This window comes from Balaenoptera ricei, chromosome 12 (assembly GCF_028023285.1).
Source record: "Balaenoptera ricei isolate mBalRic1 chromosome 12, mBalRic1.hap2, whole genome shotgun sequence".
Lineage (NCBI taxonomy): Eukaryota > Metazoa > Chordata > Mammalia > Artiodactyla > Balaenopteridae > Balaenoptera > Balaenoptera ricei.
In genome coordinates, this window is record NC_082650.1 from 53,727,458 (window position 1) to 53,746,463 (window position 19,006).

At 35.8% G+C, this 19,006-nt stretch overlaps 1 protein-coding gene across 4 annotated transcripts in view; it reads left to right on the plus strand.

Moving 5' to 3' along the window:
- Positions 1-19,006, plus strand: part of ATG5 (autophagy related 5) — a 118,738-nt gene that overhangs the window by 86,618 nt on the left and 13,114 nt on the right. For 3 of the 4 annotated variants that reach the window (XM_059941498.1, XM_059941497.1, XM_059941499.1), the window contains one exon: positions 13,895-14,012. In XM_059941498.1, the coding sequence (XP_059797481.1) occupies positions 13,895-14,012 (118 nt within the window). Of the gene's footprint in view, positions 1-13,894; positions 14,013-19,006 lie in introns of those variants that run through there. The other variant, XM_059941500.1, reaches the window with a different exon arrangement.

The window sequence follows — 19,006 nt, forward strand, 5'->3', positions numbered from 1 at the left end:
TGAATCTGTAAAGGAGATAGGACTTGTATTATAAGTAAAAAAAATTCCTAGGATAAGCTACATAATTAGTAATGAAATTCAACTATGATATTGGTACTGTAAAGCCTAACCTGCACTTAGAATATCGTTCCTTTACCATTCTAGATTCTAAGTCAAGAATCTGTGAGAGGAAGAGCCCCTCTTATTGCAGAGTCCCGCCTCTCCATTCGGGTCTCAGCAGTGTGGGCTGGAATCAGAGGTTCCAAGCTAGTAGGAAGGAAGTAGGTAGATGAGGAGTTCCTCTCCTACCCTGACTGGTGGAGTGGGTTCTGGGAAAGCTCAGAAATAATAGACGTAATGAGTCTACAAGCTGGGCAACAGTTGATCAATAAGGACATTTTTTATGATCCAGACACGCTATTTGGTAAGATAGATTAATTCTGTTTTATATAACCCTTTATTATTAAATTCTGAATTCATTTTAGTAAGCCCCCCCGCCACGCACGCACGCTTTAAACTAGGTTTTATAATTTCAAAACTTTCGGGCTTCATTTTAAGCATCAGAACATGATTTTAAATGAGTTAAACAAATTAAGGCAGAGTTATTTAAATTCCCACAGGCAACTTTAAAATCGGCACGATGCTATACAACTTTTTAAAGAAAAACTTACAATTTTTCTGAATTGATGAAGACAGGGATATTTCTCTGATCCTTATTGTTTGGAAACTCTTGACTTTACAATTTTTAAATTTGTGGGGGTGGTATAATTATTGTTTTTTAAGAACTCATGAAACAAACATGGTTTGATGAATAGTTGTAAATGAAACTATGATGAATCTGAATTATCACCCCAGAAGGACTCCCCCCCACTGCCCACCCATTTGAGGACTTTTTAAATTATGTTTTCTTTTTAATAATAGCTTTATTAAAGTATAACTTTGATATCATAAAGTTCACCCTTTTTTTTTTTCTTTTGGCTGTGCCGCATGGCATGCGGAATCTTAGTTCCCCAACCAGGGATCAAACCCAGGCCCCCTGCAGCAGAAGTGCAGTCTTAACCACTGGGCTGCCAGGGAAGTCCTAAAGTTCACCCTTTTAAAGTGTACTGTTCATTGATTTTTTAAGAATATTCACAAAGTTGGTGCAACCATCACTGTTATGTAATTTCAGAACACTTTTATCACCCCCAAAAGACCCCATACCTGATTAGCAGTCACTCATTCTTCCTTCCTTCCTTCCAGCCCATGACAAATTCCCCCTCACCTCCAGTTCATGGCAACCACTAATCTACTTTCTCTCTCTGTCTCTCTATGGATTTGCCTATTCTGAACATTTTGTGTAAATGGAATCTTAAAAGTATATGGCCTTTTGTGTCTGGCTTCTTTCACTTTCATTATATTTCCATGGTTCATCAATGTTGTAGCATGTTTCAGTACATTCCTTTTTATGGCCAAGTAATATTCCACTGTTTGGAGATATCACATCTTGTTTATCTATTCACCAATTGATGGTTATTTGGATTGTTTCTACATTTTGGCTATTATGGATAAACGTTTCTGTAGACAATGATGTACTAGTTTTTGTGTGGACATATACTTTCAGTTCTCTTGGGTAGATACTTAAGAGTGGAGTTGCTGGGTTATGTGATAATTCTATGTTTAATCTTTTGAGGAACTGCCAGACTGTTTTCCAAAGCATGTGCACCATTTTACGTTTCGCTAGCTGAGTACGAGGGTTCTAATTTGTCTACATCCTTGCCAGCACTTGTTATTTTCTATCATTTTAATTATAGCCGTCTTAGTGGGTATGAAGGGGTATATCATTTTGGTCTCAGGTTTCACTTCCCTAATTACTAATGATGTTAAACATCTTTTCATATGTTTAGTGGTCATTTGTATGTTATCTTAGGAGAAATATCTTCAAAACCTTTGTTCTTTTTTAGTTGGGTTGTCTTTTTATTACTGAATTATAAGAGCTCTTTATATCTTCTAGGCACTAATTCCTTATCAGATATATGATTTGCATATATTTTCTCCCATACCGTAGATTTTATTTTCATTTTCTTAATAGTGTCCTTTGAAATACAGAGATTTTTAATTTTGATTAAATTCAGCTTATTTTTTCTTTGGTTGCTTGTGCTTTCAGGTTGCCTTGCCAAATCCGAAGCCATAAAGATTTCCTTCTATGTTTTCTTTCAAGAGTTTTATAGTTTTACTACATTGTTTTTCTTCATATGTTTTTTAGAGTAGTCACGGGCTATGTTTTTTGAATTTCTTAATCAGCAGATTACTTTCAACAGTGAGATCTGTAAAATATTTATCACTAGTTTTTATTTGCTACTTGTAAAAAATTCACAAGAATTTATGAAATCTGCTTTTGATGATACTTCAGTAGGATAATTTTTTTAAATTATTTGTATCAGAAACAAAAATATCAACATTCCAATATTATAAACTTTATTTAGCATCCACTGTAAAACCTACAGACCTTGCTGAGAGGACTGAGGATCTTGTAGAGCTTCACTAGCTCCTGGCCCAAGTTTAGAAACACTTTTCTAGTGGATAAGACACTTGACAGGACATCAAGAGAACAGAATTTTAATTCTGAGGTCAACACAACCTCTTTTACCCAGATGTTTCTTCTTGCTACTTGGATTTCTATATTTGTACAAATTAAAAGTGCTGCATAGTTATTTTATGTAATTATACTGTAAAGATAGAAATAATCTGTATATAAAAGTATCCTTTGATTCTTTAGTCAAAAACAGTTTATTAATTACATTACTCTTGTAGTAGCCTACCTTTTAGTTTGGCTTTTAGGTAAAATTAGAAAAGATATTTTAAAGCTCTTATAGATAATGAAATCTAAACTATGATTCCCCAGGTATGGTTTTGAAATCTTTCCAGAGAAACCTTAGAAGAATTAAGATAATTATTACTTAAACACATCAATCCTAGCACTTTTATAGGAAGCTTCTCAGTTGGCCACTCTACTAATAATTTCAAATAAAACACTTTAAAGCCATATAACTTGTTTTATAAATTAGCTCATAAACAGCATCAAATTGATCTCAATCTTGAGTAAGAGGGATATGGTACTTCCCTGTAACACATTTTATTCAGTGAAAGGATATGAGGACGACACAAACTGTTGCCTGTATTTGAAGAAAATTTGCCTTTAATTATTTATGCGGCAAAATATATTTGGTATTGTCTAGGCAGAAATATAATAAATATAACAATTTAAATAAGACAAAACATAAACTTCAAACCAGATGTGTGGATATAATTCTGATGGGTGCTTTCATTTAATCATAGTCTCAATTAAGACACTGCTGCTTTGAGGATTAAGTGTCCCTGACTATAATAATGACAGCTTTTCAAATGTTAATTATTATTTTTCAGAGTTGTCGGGAATATTAAAAGTGGACTTCAGACTCTGGTAGCATAACTACAGAAAGTGCTTATTTTCAAGTCTCCCATTTCCCTACATAAAGGATAAAAGTAGTCTGATTAAGTGGCACAGACTCCCCCCTCCCGCTGTCCTCCCTGTCCCCCTACTTCCCACCACCAGAAGGACTGTTTACTGTAAAGGTCTAAAAGCATTCATTTGAAAATGGCCTGTTCTTTTTACTTAATGAGGTATTGTAATTGTGTATATTCTTAAGCTAATTTTAACATGAGGCTTCTTTTGAAAAGCATGTGATGCAAAATTTGACATGCATGAATATATCTAAGGCCAGATATGCATGTGACAGTTTGAAGCACATATCATGTGTCATTGTTGGTAAAGTCTGTCAGCATATCCTCTGTAAACCCCTATTTTCTTTTTCTTTGTGCCACATATTTATTCTAATGAACAAGACTTCAAAGGGAACAACTCATGGTTGAATACCAATTATTTTTTATTCTCTCTGTTTTTGGTTCTGTAAAGACTAGATAGTGTTACCTTTCTTTGGTCCAGATTTAACCGTGGTTTTAAAGGGAGAAATGAAAGGAATTAATCATTGTTAAAACACCTGTTGCACTAGGTGTTTTGTGTATCTCATCTTATTTAATTGTTACAACAGTCATTCAAAAATATATATTATTCCCATTTTTCAAATTTAGAAACAGACTCCCAAAGATTGATGTAATTTGCCTTAGGTACCTAGTCAGTTGTGTTGTGAGTTGGGATTCCAACCAAGCCCTTGGTAATTCAGTGCATTTGACATTCCACGCTTTATGTGCTAAATCTGTAGGCCACTTTGCTCCCCTTATCCACTAATTTCTCACAGGTACTGTTATATTCCATCTGCCTCTGAATATTTTAGTGGGGAGGGGCATATGAAAGGGAAGGATTGGTGCTGTACTCTGCCTGAAATAGCCTTGTCTCTTTCTCTGTTTTTAAAAAAAATTCTCCATTTCAAGTTGGAAACTGGAAGACCTACATTCTCTCCTTTGTTTTCATCTTCTTTGGAAACTCCCTACAATTTTATTTAATACATTACATTCTACCACACTTAGCATATTTTACTTTGAACCTACTGGTATATCTTGCACACTTATAAAATGAAATTATGTAACCAGTTTTTTGTTTGCTGTTTGTTTGTTTGTTTTTTACTTTTGTTTTTGCTCTAGCTGCCAAAAAGTCCAGAGTTAAAAAGTTTATGCTTGGGCTTTTAAATTTTCTCATAGCACTTTGTACATATTTCTGTTATCACTTAACACTGTTACAATTATTCGTTTATGTGTGCATTGTTCATCTTTGTATCTACTAGCACAAGTGATACCTTCATAAGTGCTCAACAAATGTTTAATGAATGAAGATTTCTGATATATTTACCCCTGCCCTCTGGTTGTTAGAGATCCTGGACGTGGGTACTACTACTGGGATAATTCTTTTTGTTTGTTTGTTGTGTTGTGTTGTGTTGTGTTGTGGCTGGACTCTTGACTGTCTGGGTCTGGGCTGTTTGGGGGCCGGTGGGGAGACAGCCATGAGGACTGTGCCTACTTGCCAAGACCACAGGGCTTCACTGGACTAGGCAAGAATTTACCCAAAGCACATGAAATCAGCCTAACTCTCTAAAAATAGGAAGTAGGAAGTGCATCTAAGAAGCCAGAGATGAGAGCTGCCAATGGGGTGAAGTGGAATCATAGTCAGGAAAAGAAGATGTGATCAGAAACTGGGAGATTTGGGAACAGGCTAGGAAGCAGAATTTGAAAGGATGTGGAGGGAATGTTTCTGGATGGAGGCTGTGAGCACTCTTAGGGGGTGGGACTAATTTTTGAGTTACTGGATTAAAGGGGAGCTACTCAGGGCTGGTCAGAGAGCTTTGTGAGGGGAGTAACCCTGCTCATTTTCTGCTGAATACCTTTAACAACTGTCTGATACAGTAAAAGAGGTGAATTAAAGTAAGAATAAACGAATGAATTAAGGAAACAAATCTATTTTCAGATCACACAATCTATCCACATCCCTTATATCCACTCTCTCCATTTTCTTTGCCACCACACAAGTTCTTATCCTCATTATTTCTCAAGCAAACCAAAGAGACTCCCCAATTCTCCAATCTCTTCCAATTTTAATTTATGTTATAGACTGTAGCAGGATTAGTCCTTTTTTTCCCTCATTCAATTTCTGTAAACTAAAAACAAAAACAGTTCACCCAATCCTCCCACCCCCATACTCCCCGCCTCTGGCAACCACTGATCTGTTCTCTGGATCAGTGAGCTTGGTTTGTTGGTTTGTTGTTTTTATTTTTTGGATTCTGCATATAAGAGATGGGATCATTCTATCCAAGACAAAGATGTGTTAATAGTTTTTGTTGTTATTATATGCGTGCTTTTGCTATAAGCAATCTCAAATCCTTTTTTTAAAAAAACATTGACAGGAAATAAATGTAATATTCTTTGTTGCAATTTATTTATCTTTATATCCTTGTAATGCCTGTCACATTACAAGGATTAATGGAATATCAGTGGCCACATGATTCTCAAAAGTAAAGTATTATATTGTGGTTTTTTTCTACGGATATAAGGAAAGTTTTATTGGTGTTCATCATGTCACCATTTTGGCAATAATGAAGGCTTCACTACTTATTATGTAAAGCTTTTAAAATGTAGTAAATTTAGTTATTTTAAAATTGTGTCAAGTGAAAATGCACTGATTTTGATGGCCCTAGTTGGTGGAGTTTTTAATATTGGAAGTAACTTTACAGTTATATATGTTTTATTGGACTTATAAAATCTAGTGTTTCCAATGTCTTTCAGTTCAATTTATGCTAGTTATAAATATAGTAGGTTTGCATAAAAATCAGAGCAATTTTTTTCACTTCTTGATATTTTTATAATTTATTCCTTTTCCATATTTATTCTTCTAAAACACATAGTACTATCTATATAGTTAATGAAATAAATCTAATTACATTCTCTATTAATAAGTAGGCATTGCTAATTCCAGTTATAGTTCAGTATAGCTGATTTTTTTTTAAAAATCTAAAAACCTAACAAGTGAACTCCTTTGATATACTTAAGCAAGTCTTGTAAATCAAATTTTATTTACAAATATAGTAAACCAATTATCCTGACTCTTTCATAGGACTTAAAAGCAAAACATACAAAGTAGCTGATGATATCAAAACTTGTTGCTGGGGGCTTCCCTGGTGGCGCAGTGGTTGAGAGTCTGCCTGCCAATGCAGGGGACACGGGTTCGAGCCCTGGTCTGGGAAGATCCCACGTGCCGCGGAGCGACTGGGCCCGTGAGCCACAATTGCTGAGCCTGCACGTCTGGAGCCTGTGCTCCGCAGCAGGAGAGGCCGCGATGGTGAGAGGCCTGCGCACCACGATGAAGAGTGGCCCCCGCTTGCCGCAACTGGGGAAGGCCCTCGTACAGAAACGAAGACCCAACACAGCCATAAATAAATAAATAAATAAATAAAATTTAAAAACAAACAAACAAACCAAAAAAACTTGTTGCTGTACCTGGAGAAATACCACATATATAAAGTTTCAACATAATATTTATTTCTTCAGCCCAACCAAGGGCTTAGAATACCAGTCTAAGGCTCACTGGACCAAATATTATGGATTCAGTTTACAGCGAGTCAGATCAGAGATCCTGAACCTGGGTACTACTACTGGGATGATTCTATCCAAGCAGTTCTAACAAACGGGGTCCCTTGTCATCATGAGGTACTGCCTGCTGTATCAGTAGGAGACCCCCCCCCCAGCCTTTTAATTAAGGGCATTTGTAAGTTTCATAAACAAGTGAATCATCATGCATCTACTGGGCATCTTTTAGGTTGCATCCTTTCTGAATTTTTATGTTTTTCTCTTTCATAACTTTTAATCTCTTTGTTTCAGTGAATAGAATCTCCTTTTCCTATTGGATATGACTCTTTCCTCTTTAAGGTCACTAACTCCTTGGTCTGTGAACCAAATGTGTCCAGCTGTAATTTGTCATTTTCAACAAACTAACATTTCTAACCCATTATATTGATACAATATATATTACCAAAACGACAAAATCAGCCCTAATGCTATGTAGTAACAGTGTGATGACAAGATTAGTATATCTTCTTATCATCCATATTTTATATTACAACTCAATATAAAATACATGTTAGTGTTTAATAAATTTCTTTTGACTGTCAAGTCGTGCTTAATAAGAACAGTAACAGCACTTACTGAGCAATTAAATGTGCACTAGGCATTCTTCTAAATGCTTTTCATAAATTAACATGTATAATCTTCACATGGAGTTGTAACAAATGATACAGAAACATCTCTATACATACTCTTCACCCAGTTCCCCCCCACTGGTGACATCTTCTATAACTATAGTAAAATATTATAGCCAGGAAAAGTGACGTTGATACAATCCACAAACTTTATTCATATTTCATTAGTTTTGTTCCAACACAAAGGCTACCCTTTTATAGCTCAGCCTCCAACCTCACTTTCACCTTTCCCTGACATCTGGCAACTACTAATTTGTTCCCCATTTCTAAAATTTTATCATTTTACTAATGTTACATAAGTATAATCATACAGTACATAAGCTTTTGAGATTGGATTTTTTACACATAGTGTAATTCCCTTGCACTCCATACAATTTGTTGCACGTATTAATAGGTTTTTACATTATTATTACTGAGTAGTATTCTGTGGTATAGATATACCACCATTTAACCATTCACCTGTTGAAAGACATTGGGATTGTTTTTACTATGAACACTTGTGTACAATTTTTTTGAGAACATAAGTTTGTGCTTCTCTGGGAGTACTCAAGAGTACAATTGCTGGGTCATATGGTAAATGTATGTTTAGTTTTGTAAGAAACTACCTTACCCTTTTCCATAAGAGCTGAACCATTTTACATTTGTACTAGCAATAGTACGAGAGATCTCGTTTCTCCACATGCTCACCAGCATTTGGTATTATTACCATTTTTTATTTTAGACATGCGGGTAGGTGTGTAGTGATGTTGTATTGTGGTTTTAATTTGCATTTCCTTAGTGGCTAATGACGTGTCAAATATCTTTTTAAAATTATTAATTAATTAATTAATTTAATTTATTTATTTATTTTTGGCTGAGTTGGGTCTTCGTTGGGTCTTCGAAAGCATGGGCTTTCTCTAGTTGAGGCAAGCGGGGGCTACTCTTCATTGTGGTGTGCAGGCTTCTCATTGTGGTGGCTTCTCTTGTGGCAGAGCATGGGCTCTAGGCATGCAGGCTTCAGTAGTTGTGGCATGCGGGCTCAGTAGTTGTGGCTCACAGGCTCTAGAGCGCAGGCTCAGTAGTTGTGGCGCACGGGCTTAGTTGCTCCTCGGCATTTGGGATCTTCCCGGGCCAGGGCTCGAACTCACGTCCCCTGCATTGGCAGGCGGATTCTTAAACCACTGCGCCACCAGGGAAGCCCTCAAACATCTTTTCACGTGCTTATTTGCCGTATGTATATCCTCTTTGGTGAAATGTCTGTTGGTGTCTTTTGCTTATTTTCTAATTGAATTCTTTGTGTTTTTTACTGTTGGATTTTTAGAGTTCTTTATATATCCTGGATACAAGACCTTTGTTGGATATGTAGTCTTGCAGATATTTTCTTTCAGTCTTGTCTTTTCATCTTCTTCACAGAATCTTTTCTAGAGCAAAAGTTTTTTTTATTTTGATAAGGGTCCAGTTTATCAATATTTCCTTTTATGGATCTTGCTTTTTGGTGTTAAGTTCTAGACTAGTTTTGAATCTAGTCCTAAAGTGACTTTGCTTTTTTTACCTTGCCATATAAAAACATTACAACATAAGCTGAATTTCATGATTCTGGACCTTTTAGCATCTAGACAAGTGAACTTAGAGAAAGTAGATTAAAACTAAAAAGAAATAAAATTTGAGTCTGCTAAATTGGGACAGTATCAAGTTAAAATATTCATTACAGTGCTCTAAAACTGTTGATCGTGGTGGTGGTAGTGTTGCGGTGGTAGCGTGTGTTTTAGTGTGTATTTAGGTGGTTGTGTGTACCATGATTGTACTGTGTATATATTTTATCTCAGAAACTCTGCAGTGTAGATATGACCTCCATTTATACTCATGCATATGTGTGCAAACTTGATTCAGTAAAATCTTACAAATTTAACTGAAAATTTTTACAAATTTAGTTCCTCTGCTTCTGTTCAGTATATCTCCAAGGTAAATCAACAGCATAACTTTTCCATACAGGAAAAAGTTATTGTTACAGTGATGAGGGCGCCTGAGTAAAGAAGGGCTGGGGCACAGCCAGCCAGTAGCATCCCAGTTTTATATACATTTGATGTGTTTAAGAAATGACTAACATATTTAGTTTAAAAACTAGCAAGGGCAGTTTCAAATATGACTTTACCAAGTCATATTATTTCTCATGAGAAAGTAATTCTGTTTCGTGAAAGTCCCTGAAATAGTTTGCATATTTACAAATATATGGCTAGATTAAATGTTGTGGTGTAGTTCTATTACAGTGGCTTTCTTATCGATCAGGCTGAGGTTCAGATTACCATGGATATTGTTAGCATTATCTGGTTTTATGTATACTAAATCAAAGTTTAACGAATTCATGTTTGTGGAGTTTTTGTATTTTTAAAATTCTTGCTATATTCAAAAGGAAAATAGCTTTTAAATACTTCCTAACGTAATTTAGTCTTCTCTGCTTAACTCCAACTTAGGTTTAATGAGATCTGTTAAGAAATTTACATGAATTTACCCTTCATTCCCACTGCCCTTCAGAACCTCTGTACAGTAGTTGAATTCCTGATCTGTCTGTGGAGGGCTTTTGTTTTAAGGATAAGTAACTCTCAAAATTGAGTACTTTTCATAATCTTTGGTGTAACTTACTCAGACACTTAATGGCTCTTTTCTAACATACTAAATTTTTAAGAATGAGAATATAAGGTTTTTTTAATATGATTTTTTTTAAATTAATTAATTAATTAATTAATTATTTTTTTGGCTGTGTTGGGTCTTCGCTGCTACTTGCAGGCTTTCTCTCGTTGTGGCTTGCGGGGGCTACTCTTCGTTGCGGTGTGCGGGCTTCTCATTGCGGTGGCCTCTCTTGTTGCGGAGCACAGGCTCTAGGTGCACGGGCTTCAGTAGTTGTGGCACACGGGCTTAGTTGCTCCGCGGCATGTGGGATCTTCCCGGACCAGGGATCAAACCCGTGTCCCGTGCATTGGCAGGCGGGTCTTAACCACTGCGCCACCAGGAAAGCCCGAGAATGTAAGTTTTTAAAGGCACTCGAATAAATGTTAAACAGAAAATGTTTATTAGATTTTTTATTGGGGTATTTTAATAAAGGTTTTTATTATTTGAAGAACAGCAGTTTACTTTGATGAGAGTTTTCTTGGCTACCATTCTACAGAATTTACTTAGAATATGTGTTAATAGTACTGGGGCTTTCCCCCTCCCCCCAAGCAAATAGCATTATAAAGGTTGTTGAAGTTATACCTTTATTATAACTGCTCCACTTTGGGAGAGTTGAAAAAAGAGAAGTACAGAGAAATTACAGGCCATTTTTTCTAGGAATGGGAATAGAGGAGAATTTCTGTTTTTTAATATGTAGCTAGGATTACTACTCGGCCTTTCCTGTTTAGCATATTTTTTCAAATTATTATAATATATATTATATTATTATAGCTAAGCCACCTCATAGTTCTGTCGCTAAGTAGGGGCAAATGAATCTTGAAAAGATTTATTTGGCTTTGCTGAAAACCTTAGTATTTTCAGATCAGAGCATGGATGATACATTTAAACTTTTTTTAAATTGGGGGTACAGTCCTGCCCCTCCTTTTCTACTGACCGGGTCCTAGTTGTCATCACATAGGCTTGCATTACTCAGACAGCCTCTCACCGATCATCCTGATGTTACCTCTTCACCAAGTCATTGTACACAGAGCTGCTTTCCATTAGCCTTCAGAAAAAGCCTCTTTCATCACGTCACTTCCTTTGCTAAAAAGTCTTAAAAGCCTCTTCATTGCCTGGAAGATAGAAAGCCCTAAGTGGGTGGTGGCTATTTTAAATTATTACTGCAGTCCCCTATTCATTTCTTTTTTCTCTGAATTCTTCTAACCTTTATTATCTTAACATAGTTAATCCTTGATTGTACATGATATCATTCTCAGTTTCACCTGTGGGAAAAGTATGAGCTTCCTAAATTGAAGGATATCAATCACACTTTTTAAAAAAAATTTTTATTGGTGTATAATTGATTTACAATGTTGTGTTAGTTTCAGGTGTACAGCAAAGTGAATCTGTTACACAAATACATATATCCACTCTTTTTTAGATTCTTTTCCCGTATAGGCCATTACAGAGTACTGAGTAGAGTTCCCTGTTCAATCATACTTTTAAAAAATGAAGAGTTCAATTAGTGAAGTGAATTGCATTATATTCAGTGCATATTTATTAAAATTTTAGTTTTTTTCATACTTTCCATATATGCTCAACTGTATTATTGTAACACTGTTTTTAACATTTATTATGTATTCACTGAACACACAGTGTAAAGCCAGGAGAGGTACTCACATGCTTGCACCACATCTAGCTTTTCTTACATCGTAGTTTATGTCTGCACTTAAAATCAGATGATTTTTTACCAAATCTGGTAAAAGTTGTCTTGAAGAAGTTGAGATATACCTCTGTGATTTAAAAACAAACAAACAAACAGGGACTTCCCTGGTGGTCCAGGGGGTAAAACTCTGCGCTCCCAATGCAGGGGGCCCGGGTTATATGCCTAGTTGGGAAACTAGATCCCACATGCGTGCCACAACTAATGATACCGCATGCTGCAACTAAACATGCCGCAACGAAGATCCCACATGCCGCAACTAAGACCCGGTGCATCCTAAATAAATTAATTAATTAAAAAACGAACAAACAAACCAACCAAAAACTTGTCTCTAATGGCTAGGTATTTGAAATCATTTTCTTATAAAATATAACGTATTACTCTGTTCCTGTAGGTTTTTATGATTTTTCATTCCAGGAAGCTTAAAACAAAAACTTAGCATCTTAAAATGAAATAGCAGTTAAGAGTTGTGGTGGGTATTATTCTCCTTATCATTTACTTATTCTGTTCTTGGCAGTTCTCCTATTCCCAGAATAAACTTAAGAGGTATGGAATGTCCCAAATTTCCAAAGAAACTGGGTGCAAGATCATAGAACTCATAAACGACAGTGCTATTTATTCATAGATTGGCTGATTCCAGAGCCTCTGCAGTCTGTCATGGGGAGGCTTCATCACTGTTGTCGTGCTTCTAGAGAGGGAGTTTGAGAAAATTAAACCTAATTTTTTGAATGGGTAAGACGTTGAAATTATTAGCAATAAATTATGACATAGTGCTAATAACAATTGTCAGAGGAAATACATCTACTATTTTGAAATTTGTTGAACCTATAGAAAAGAAAAAATAATAAAACAACTAAGACCATATAATACCTTTCACCTGGATTCACCAGTAATTAACATTTTTTCACATTTGCTGTCTCTTTCTACACACATACTCTTTCTCACTCCCCTCCCCCAACCATTGGACTGTAGGTTTCAGACATCATGGTACCTTACTCCTAAATATTGGATCATGAATTTCTTAACAATAAGGATATTGTCCTTATAAACATTATCACACCTAAGAAATTTGACATTAATTTAATAATATTATCTAATGTTCATTTCGTATTTCCCCATTTATTCCAAAAATGTCTTTTATAGCTGATCTTTTTTTTTTTTTTATAAATTTATTTTTTTTAAATTTATTTATGGCTGTGTTGGGTCTTCGTTTCTGTGCGAGGGCTTTCTCCAGTTGTGGCGAGCGGGGGCCACTCTTCATCGTGGTGCGCGGGCCTCTCACTGTCGTGGCCTCTCCCATTGCGGAGCACAGGCTCCAGACGCGCAGGCTCAGTAGTTGTGGCTCACGGGCTCAGTAGTTGCTCCGCGGCATGTGGGATCCTCCCAGACCAGGGCTCGAACCCGTGTCCCCTGCATTAGCAGGCAGATTCTCAACCACTGCGCCACCAGGGAAACCCTATAGCTGATCTTTTTAAATTTCTTTCTCCAATCCAGTATTCAGTCAGACTTCGTGTTTTGTATTTAGTTGTTATATCTTGTCAGTCTCTTTTAATCTTTTTGTATTGTTTTTATTTTTTTAGTGCCTTTGACTTTTTTGAAGTGTTCAGGCCAGCTGTGTTTAGAATGCTGCACGTTCTGAATTTGTTTTATTGCTTCCTGTGATTAGATTTACTTGAGTTTGTGTTAAGCATTTTGGGCCATAATACCACATTTGTGATGTTACATGCTTCTGATTACACTATATCAGAAGACATCTAATGCCAGCTTTAAATTTCTGATCTATTAGTTCATAATTGGCAGCAACAGAGACTTAATTGTTTGAAATCTTTTTTCATTTTTCAAATAGACAACAACTGAACGGCCTTTCATTCAGAAGCTTTTTCGTCCTGTGGCTACAGATGGACAATTGCATACACTAGGAGATCTCCTCAAAGAAGTCTGTCCTTCTGCAGTTGCTCCTGAAGGTAATATAATCAGCAACATTAAAACATTTCTTTCATTTCTCTTTGTTACTGAAGTAACATAAGCATTCTATATTTATAGATAACATTTATTAGTTACTTCAGGAAGATATTTTCATTATCTTGTAATGAAAAATCTTTTGAAATAGAAGCACTTAATATTTAACATACTATTTTATAAATTATTGACACTAAGAGAATAAGAATTTCACTCCCTTTAGCAAACTAAAATATACTTTTAAAATTACTGTCTTATATTTCTGGGGCCTTGCGTCTTTCATTTGTGAATTCAGTTCTGGTAAACATTATTATTTTTTTTTTTTGAATGCTATTTTTATTTATTTTATTTATTTTTTTGGCTGTGTTGGGTCTTCGTTTCTACGTGAGGGCTTTCTCTAGTTGTGGCAAGCGGGGGCCACTCTTCATCGCGGTGAGCGGGCTTTTCACTGTCGCGGCCTCTCTTGTTGTGGGGCACAGGCTCCAGACGTGCAGGCTCAGTAATTGTGGCTCACGGACCTAGTTGCTCCGCGTCATGTGGGATCTTCCCAGACCAGGGCTTGAACCCATGTCCCCTGCATTGGCAGGCAGATTCTCAACCACTGCGCCACCGGGGAAGCCCTGGTAAACATTATTTTTAATCTTGCATTGTGTTTCTTCATTCTAAAGGAATAAGAGATAGTTAAAAAAAAAAAAAAAAGAAAAGGTCTTGCCTTTGGTTGATATTTTAAAATTCAAAATATTGAATAATGGACGCGTATTTTATTTGAATTTTTTGCTACTCTTTAATGTTTTACTCAACATTGTTCTCTGAGGCTTTTACATTTCACAAGTCCAGTCAAGAACTTGTCCTGTTTTGTAGTCCTCATTTTGTAGCTTAGGTTAAGATTGTTTTCCTGTAAGCAGAGGAAAAATATAAAAATCACAGTTCTCTTCGCTTAATTGCAACATAAGGAACACTTGGAAAATGCAGAAAACTAGGGGGGAAATGCTATAGACCCCTAACTCATAGAGGCCACTATTAACACACACATGCAGATATACACTTGAATATTTGAGGGGGGGGGGTGGGTGTATAAAATTATATGTCCTGGGCTTCCCTGGTGGCGCAGTGGTTGAGAATCTGCCTGCTAATGCAGGGGACACGGGTTCGAGCCCTGGTCTGGGAAGATCCCACATACCACGGAGCAGCTAAGCCCGTGAGCCACAACTACTGAGCTTGCGCGTCTGGAGCCTGTGCTCCGCAACAAGAGAGGCCGTGACAGTGAGAGGCCCGCGCACCACGATGAAGAGTGGCCCCCGCTCGCAGCAATTAGAGAAAGCCCTCGCACAGAAACGAAGACCCAACACAGCCAAAAATAAATAAATAAATAAATAAATGTATTTAAAAAAAAAATTATATGTCCTGCTTTTTTCACCTAACATAACATGATAGTCATTAAAAATTCTTTAAAGCTATGGTTTTAAATACCAGCACTATGGTCCTTTATATCAATGTACCATAATTTGACCATCACCCTGTTACTGAATGACTTGTCTTATTATTGGTTACACTAAGCTGTAGGGGAAATTTCAGTGGCATATTGCTGTATTTGTTAATATATTGCCTAGACTTGGATTTATCATATAGAAAAACATTTAAAACTTGCCACTTTAAATCCTTTATGGGAAGAGGTAAGGCATTAGTAAATGCAAAGGTAATACTTCAGTAGATAATGCCTGTGTTTCTTATTAATATAGCCTAAGTTGTGGTAATGGCGGTATTATTTATATGACTCGTAACTATATCACACAGTTCAAGAATCATATAGTATCTATGGAAATGGTTTGCCTATTAAGTAGAATTAGAAATAGTAGGATTGAGAGGAATGTTGATATTCTAGCCTAAAAGACTAAACAAAGAATATGGAACTCAAAATGTGTGCTATTTGGCCTGTGAATATAACTATTTTTCTTAATTAAATATGCTTGCCTTTCCTGGCAGTCCTATGTATATCTAGCACTTTGAAAATACACAAAGGCTCAAAAGGAGGGGAGAAGAGGGGCATCTGAAATACCATCAGAACCAGTTCCAGAAGGGGTCGATAAAAAAGATCATTGACCACTACTCAAAATTATGAAAATTGAGCAAGTTTCATTGGTTTAAGAGGTTACTAAATAACCTCTTAGTTATAACCTCTTATAATAACCTTATAGTTTACTAAACATAGTAAACTATATTTACTGTGTCATTTGTCACCACTGTACTATACTAGTCAAGGTTTTTGATACTGTCATACACATCCTCATCTCTAATAACAGGATAATACTATCTTATAATCCTAATCTTCTTTATTGCTACGTAGTTTTCATTTTCAGTAAGAGTTTGTGTTAACTCATTTTTTTTGCCATTCAGTGATTTTTATTTTTATTAAATTTATAGAGTTGTGCAGCCATTGCCACAATCTAGTTTTGGAATATTTCCATCACCTCAAACTTCCCACGTGCTTGTTTGTAGCTAATTTCTGCTCTTGCTGCCAATTATAGACAACTACTGGTCTGCTTTCTGTCTCTGTAATTTACCTCTTTTGGATATTTCACATAAAGGGAATTATACAAAATTGCAACTGATTTTTTTCACTTAGCATAATGTTTTTGGGTTTCATTCATATTGTAGTATAAATTAGTAGTTTGTTCCTTTTTATTACTGAGTAGTATTCCATTGGGTGTATGTATCACATTTTGTTTATTCACCAATTGATGGGCATTTGGGTTGTTTCCACCTTTTCACTTTTATGAATGATGCTGCTCTGAACATCCACATACAGGACATATGTTTTCATTTTTCTTGGGTAGATTCCTAGGAGTGGAATGGCTGGGTTGTATGGTAAGTTTATATTTAATTTTTTAAGAAGCTACTAAACTTTTCCAAAGTGGCTGCACCATTTTACAGTTCTACCAGCAATGAATGGGGATTCCAGGTTCTTCACATCTTTATCAATGTATATGGTTTTTGTCTTATTATAGCCATCCTAGTGTTGTGTAGTGGTATCTCATGTTGGTTTTTTAAAATTTCCCTAATGACTGATGATGTTGAGTGTTTTCGTGTGCTTATTGTTACTCATGGATATATTTGATGAAATGTCTTATGTAAATCCTTTTCTCATTTTTTTCATGGATTACATATCATATCCATGAGTTTTGAGAGTTATTTATATATTCTTCATACAAGTACTTTACCAGACATGGTTTGTAATTATTTTCTTCTAGTCTGAGACTTACCTTTTCATTTTCTTTTGAAGAGTAAAAAATATTTTATTTTGATGAAGTCCTGTTTATCAAGGTTTTTTATACATGTGTTCAGTTAAATAATCAAATATTTTTTCTAGTAGACAATACACTTGTATAGTTCCAAAATCTAAAAGTTTATAAAGGAATTTAGTGAAAAGTCTCTATCTCAACTCCTATACATAAAACACTGACTCAGTTCCCCTCTCCAGAGACAACCAGTGTTGCCATTTTCCTGTAAATCCTCACAGAGATGGTTAAGTAAACTTTTTCATTTTGAACTCAAGTTATAGAAATTTGGACTGGGATATTCCCAGTAACTTTAGGAATAATCTTATTTTTCCAGTTCATTTGATCCATGCTATAGGGGTTTTGTGTGTGTTTTTAAAATCTATTTAATGTCTATTTTGCTACATTCTTGAAGATTCGGGAATATAGAGTAGTTTTTCCATTTGAAGTATAATTAAGAGATTAATCATTTTTATTGCTGTCAGAGACGGGACCCACAGGCTGCCCCCACTGCAAGCATTGGCCTTCAGTTATTCATTTCTCTGCACTGTATTTTTCTTTATTTTTGAGTACTTTGCAGTATTTTAAAGAACATCGAAAAAATGCTTTTATCAATTAAGAATAAATTGAAATTTAAGCTAAAGCTTAATGTTGAAATGGCTACCTGATTGTACTTTTCTTAGACGTTTTTTGACAATCTTCTTTCCAGAACATTATGTCATGTAAAATGTACTTCTTTATAAAATCCTTGACTATTTAGTGAGAACATCACAATAAGACTCAAAACCTTAATAAAACTGTTCTACTGTAAGGCGCTAGCCCCCCAACTGGCGGCACAGTTATCAACAAATCCACAGAATGATGAGAGAAAACCTTAGTGGACCGAGAGCAGGAAGAAATTGGTTGGGTGTTAATTTTGTATTTGGCATCTTTAAAGAATCATATAACTGTTGAACCTTAGAGTTATTTCAGTTCAGTCTCTTAGTTTTTTAGATGATTTGCTAAAGGTCTCTTAGCTGCTTAATTGTAGAACTAAGTTTAGAACTCAGGTCTCATCTCCTGGTCCATTGGTTTTTCCACTTTACTATGCTACCATTTATTTTCATTTTCACCTTTTCAATCTTTTCACTTTTTTGTTTACTGTAAAATAACATTCTGAAATGCTTGCTTTTTCCTAACTCAGTTTATTCTATGATTTGTGTTTAGTACCTAATCTGGCCTACATGCAAGACCTACACTTTCTTTCAGTGTTCCCTGGTGTGATATTAGCGACCTGAGCTTCTGTTGTTACTGTAGTGTTCCTGTGTATAATTCTGGCTACTCTTCTTGTTGACTTTATGAAATGCTGTCTATGACATTCTGACATGTAAATGAAAAGCAGTCACATGGTTTGAGCTGACACATTTGTCAGAATGTACCTTTGTGCTTTTTTGCCATTCCTACACCCAGATCACAGTACATATACAAAGTTACTGTGGTCCTGCACAAGAATGGCACACACATTTGTGAGGCTTTTTTATTCCTTTAAAGACTCTTTATTCTCTCCTAAATTTTTTTTTAAACATTTTTTTAAAATTTATTTATTTTGTTTATTTTTGGCTATGTTAGGTCTTTGCTGCTGCGCATGGGCTTTCTCTAGTTGTGGCGAGCGAGGTCTAGTCTTTGTTGCGGTGTGCGGGCTTCTCATTGTGGTGGCTTCTCTTGTTGCGGAGCACGGGCTCTAG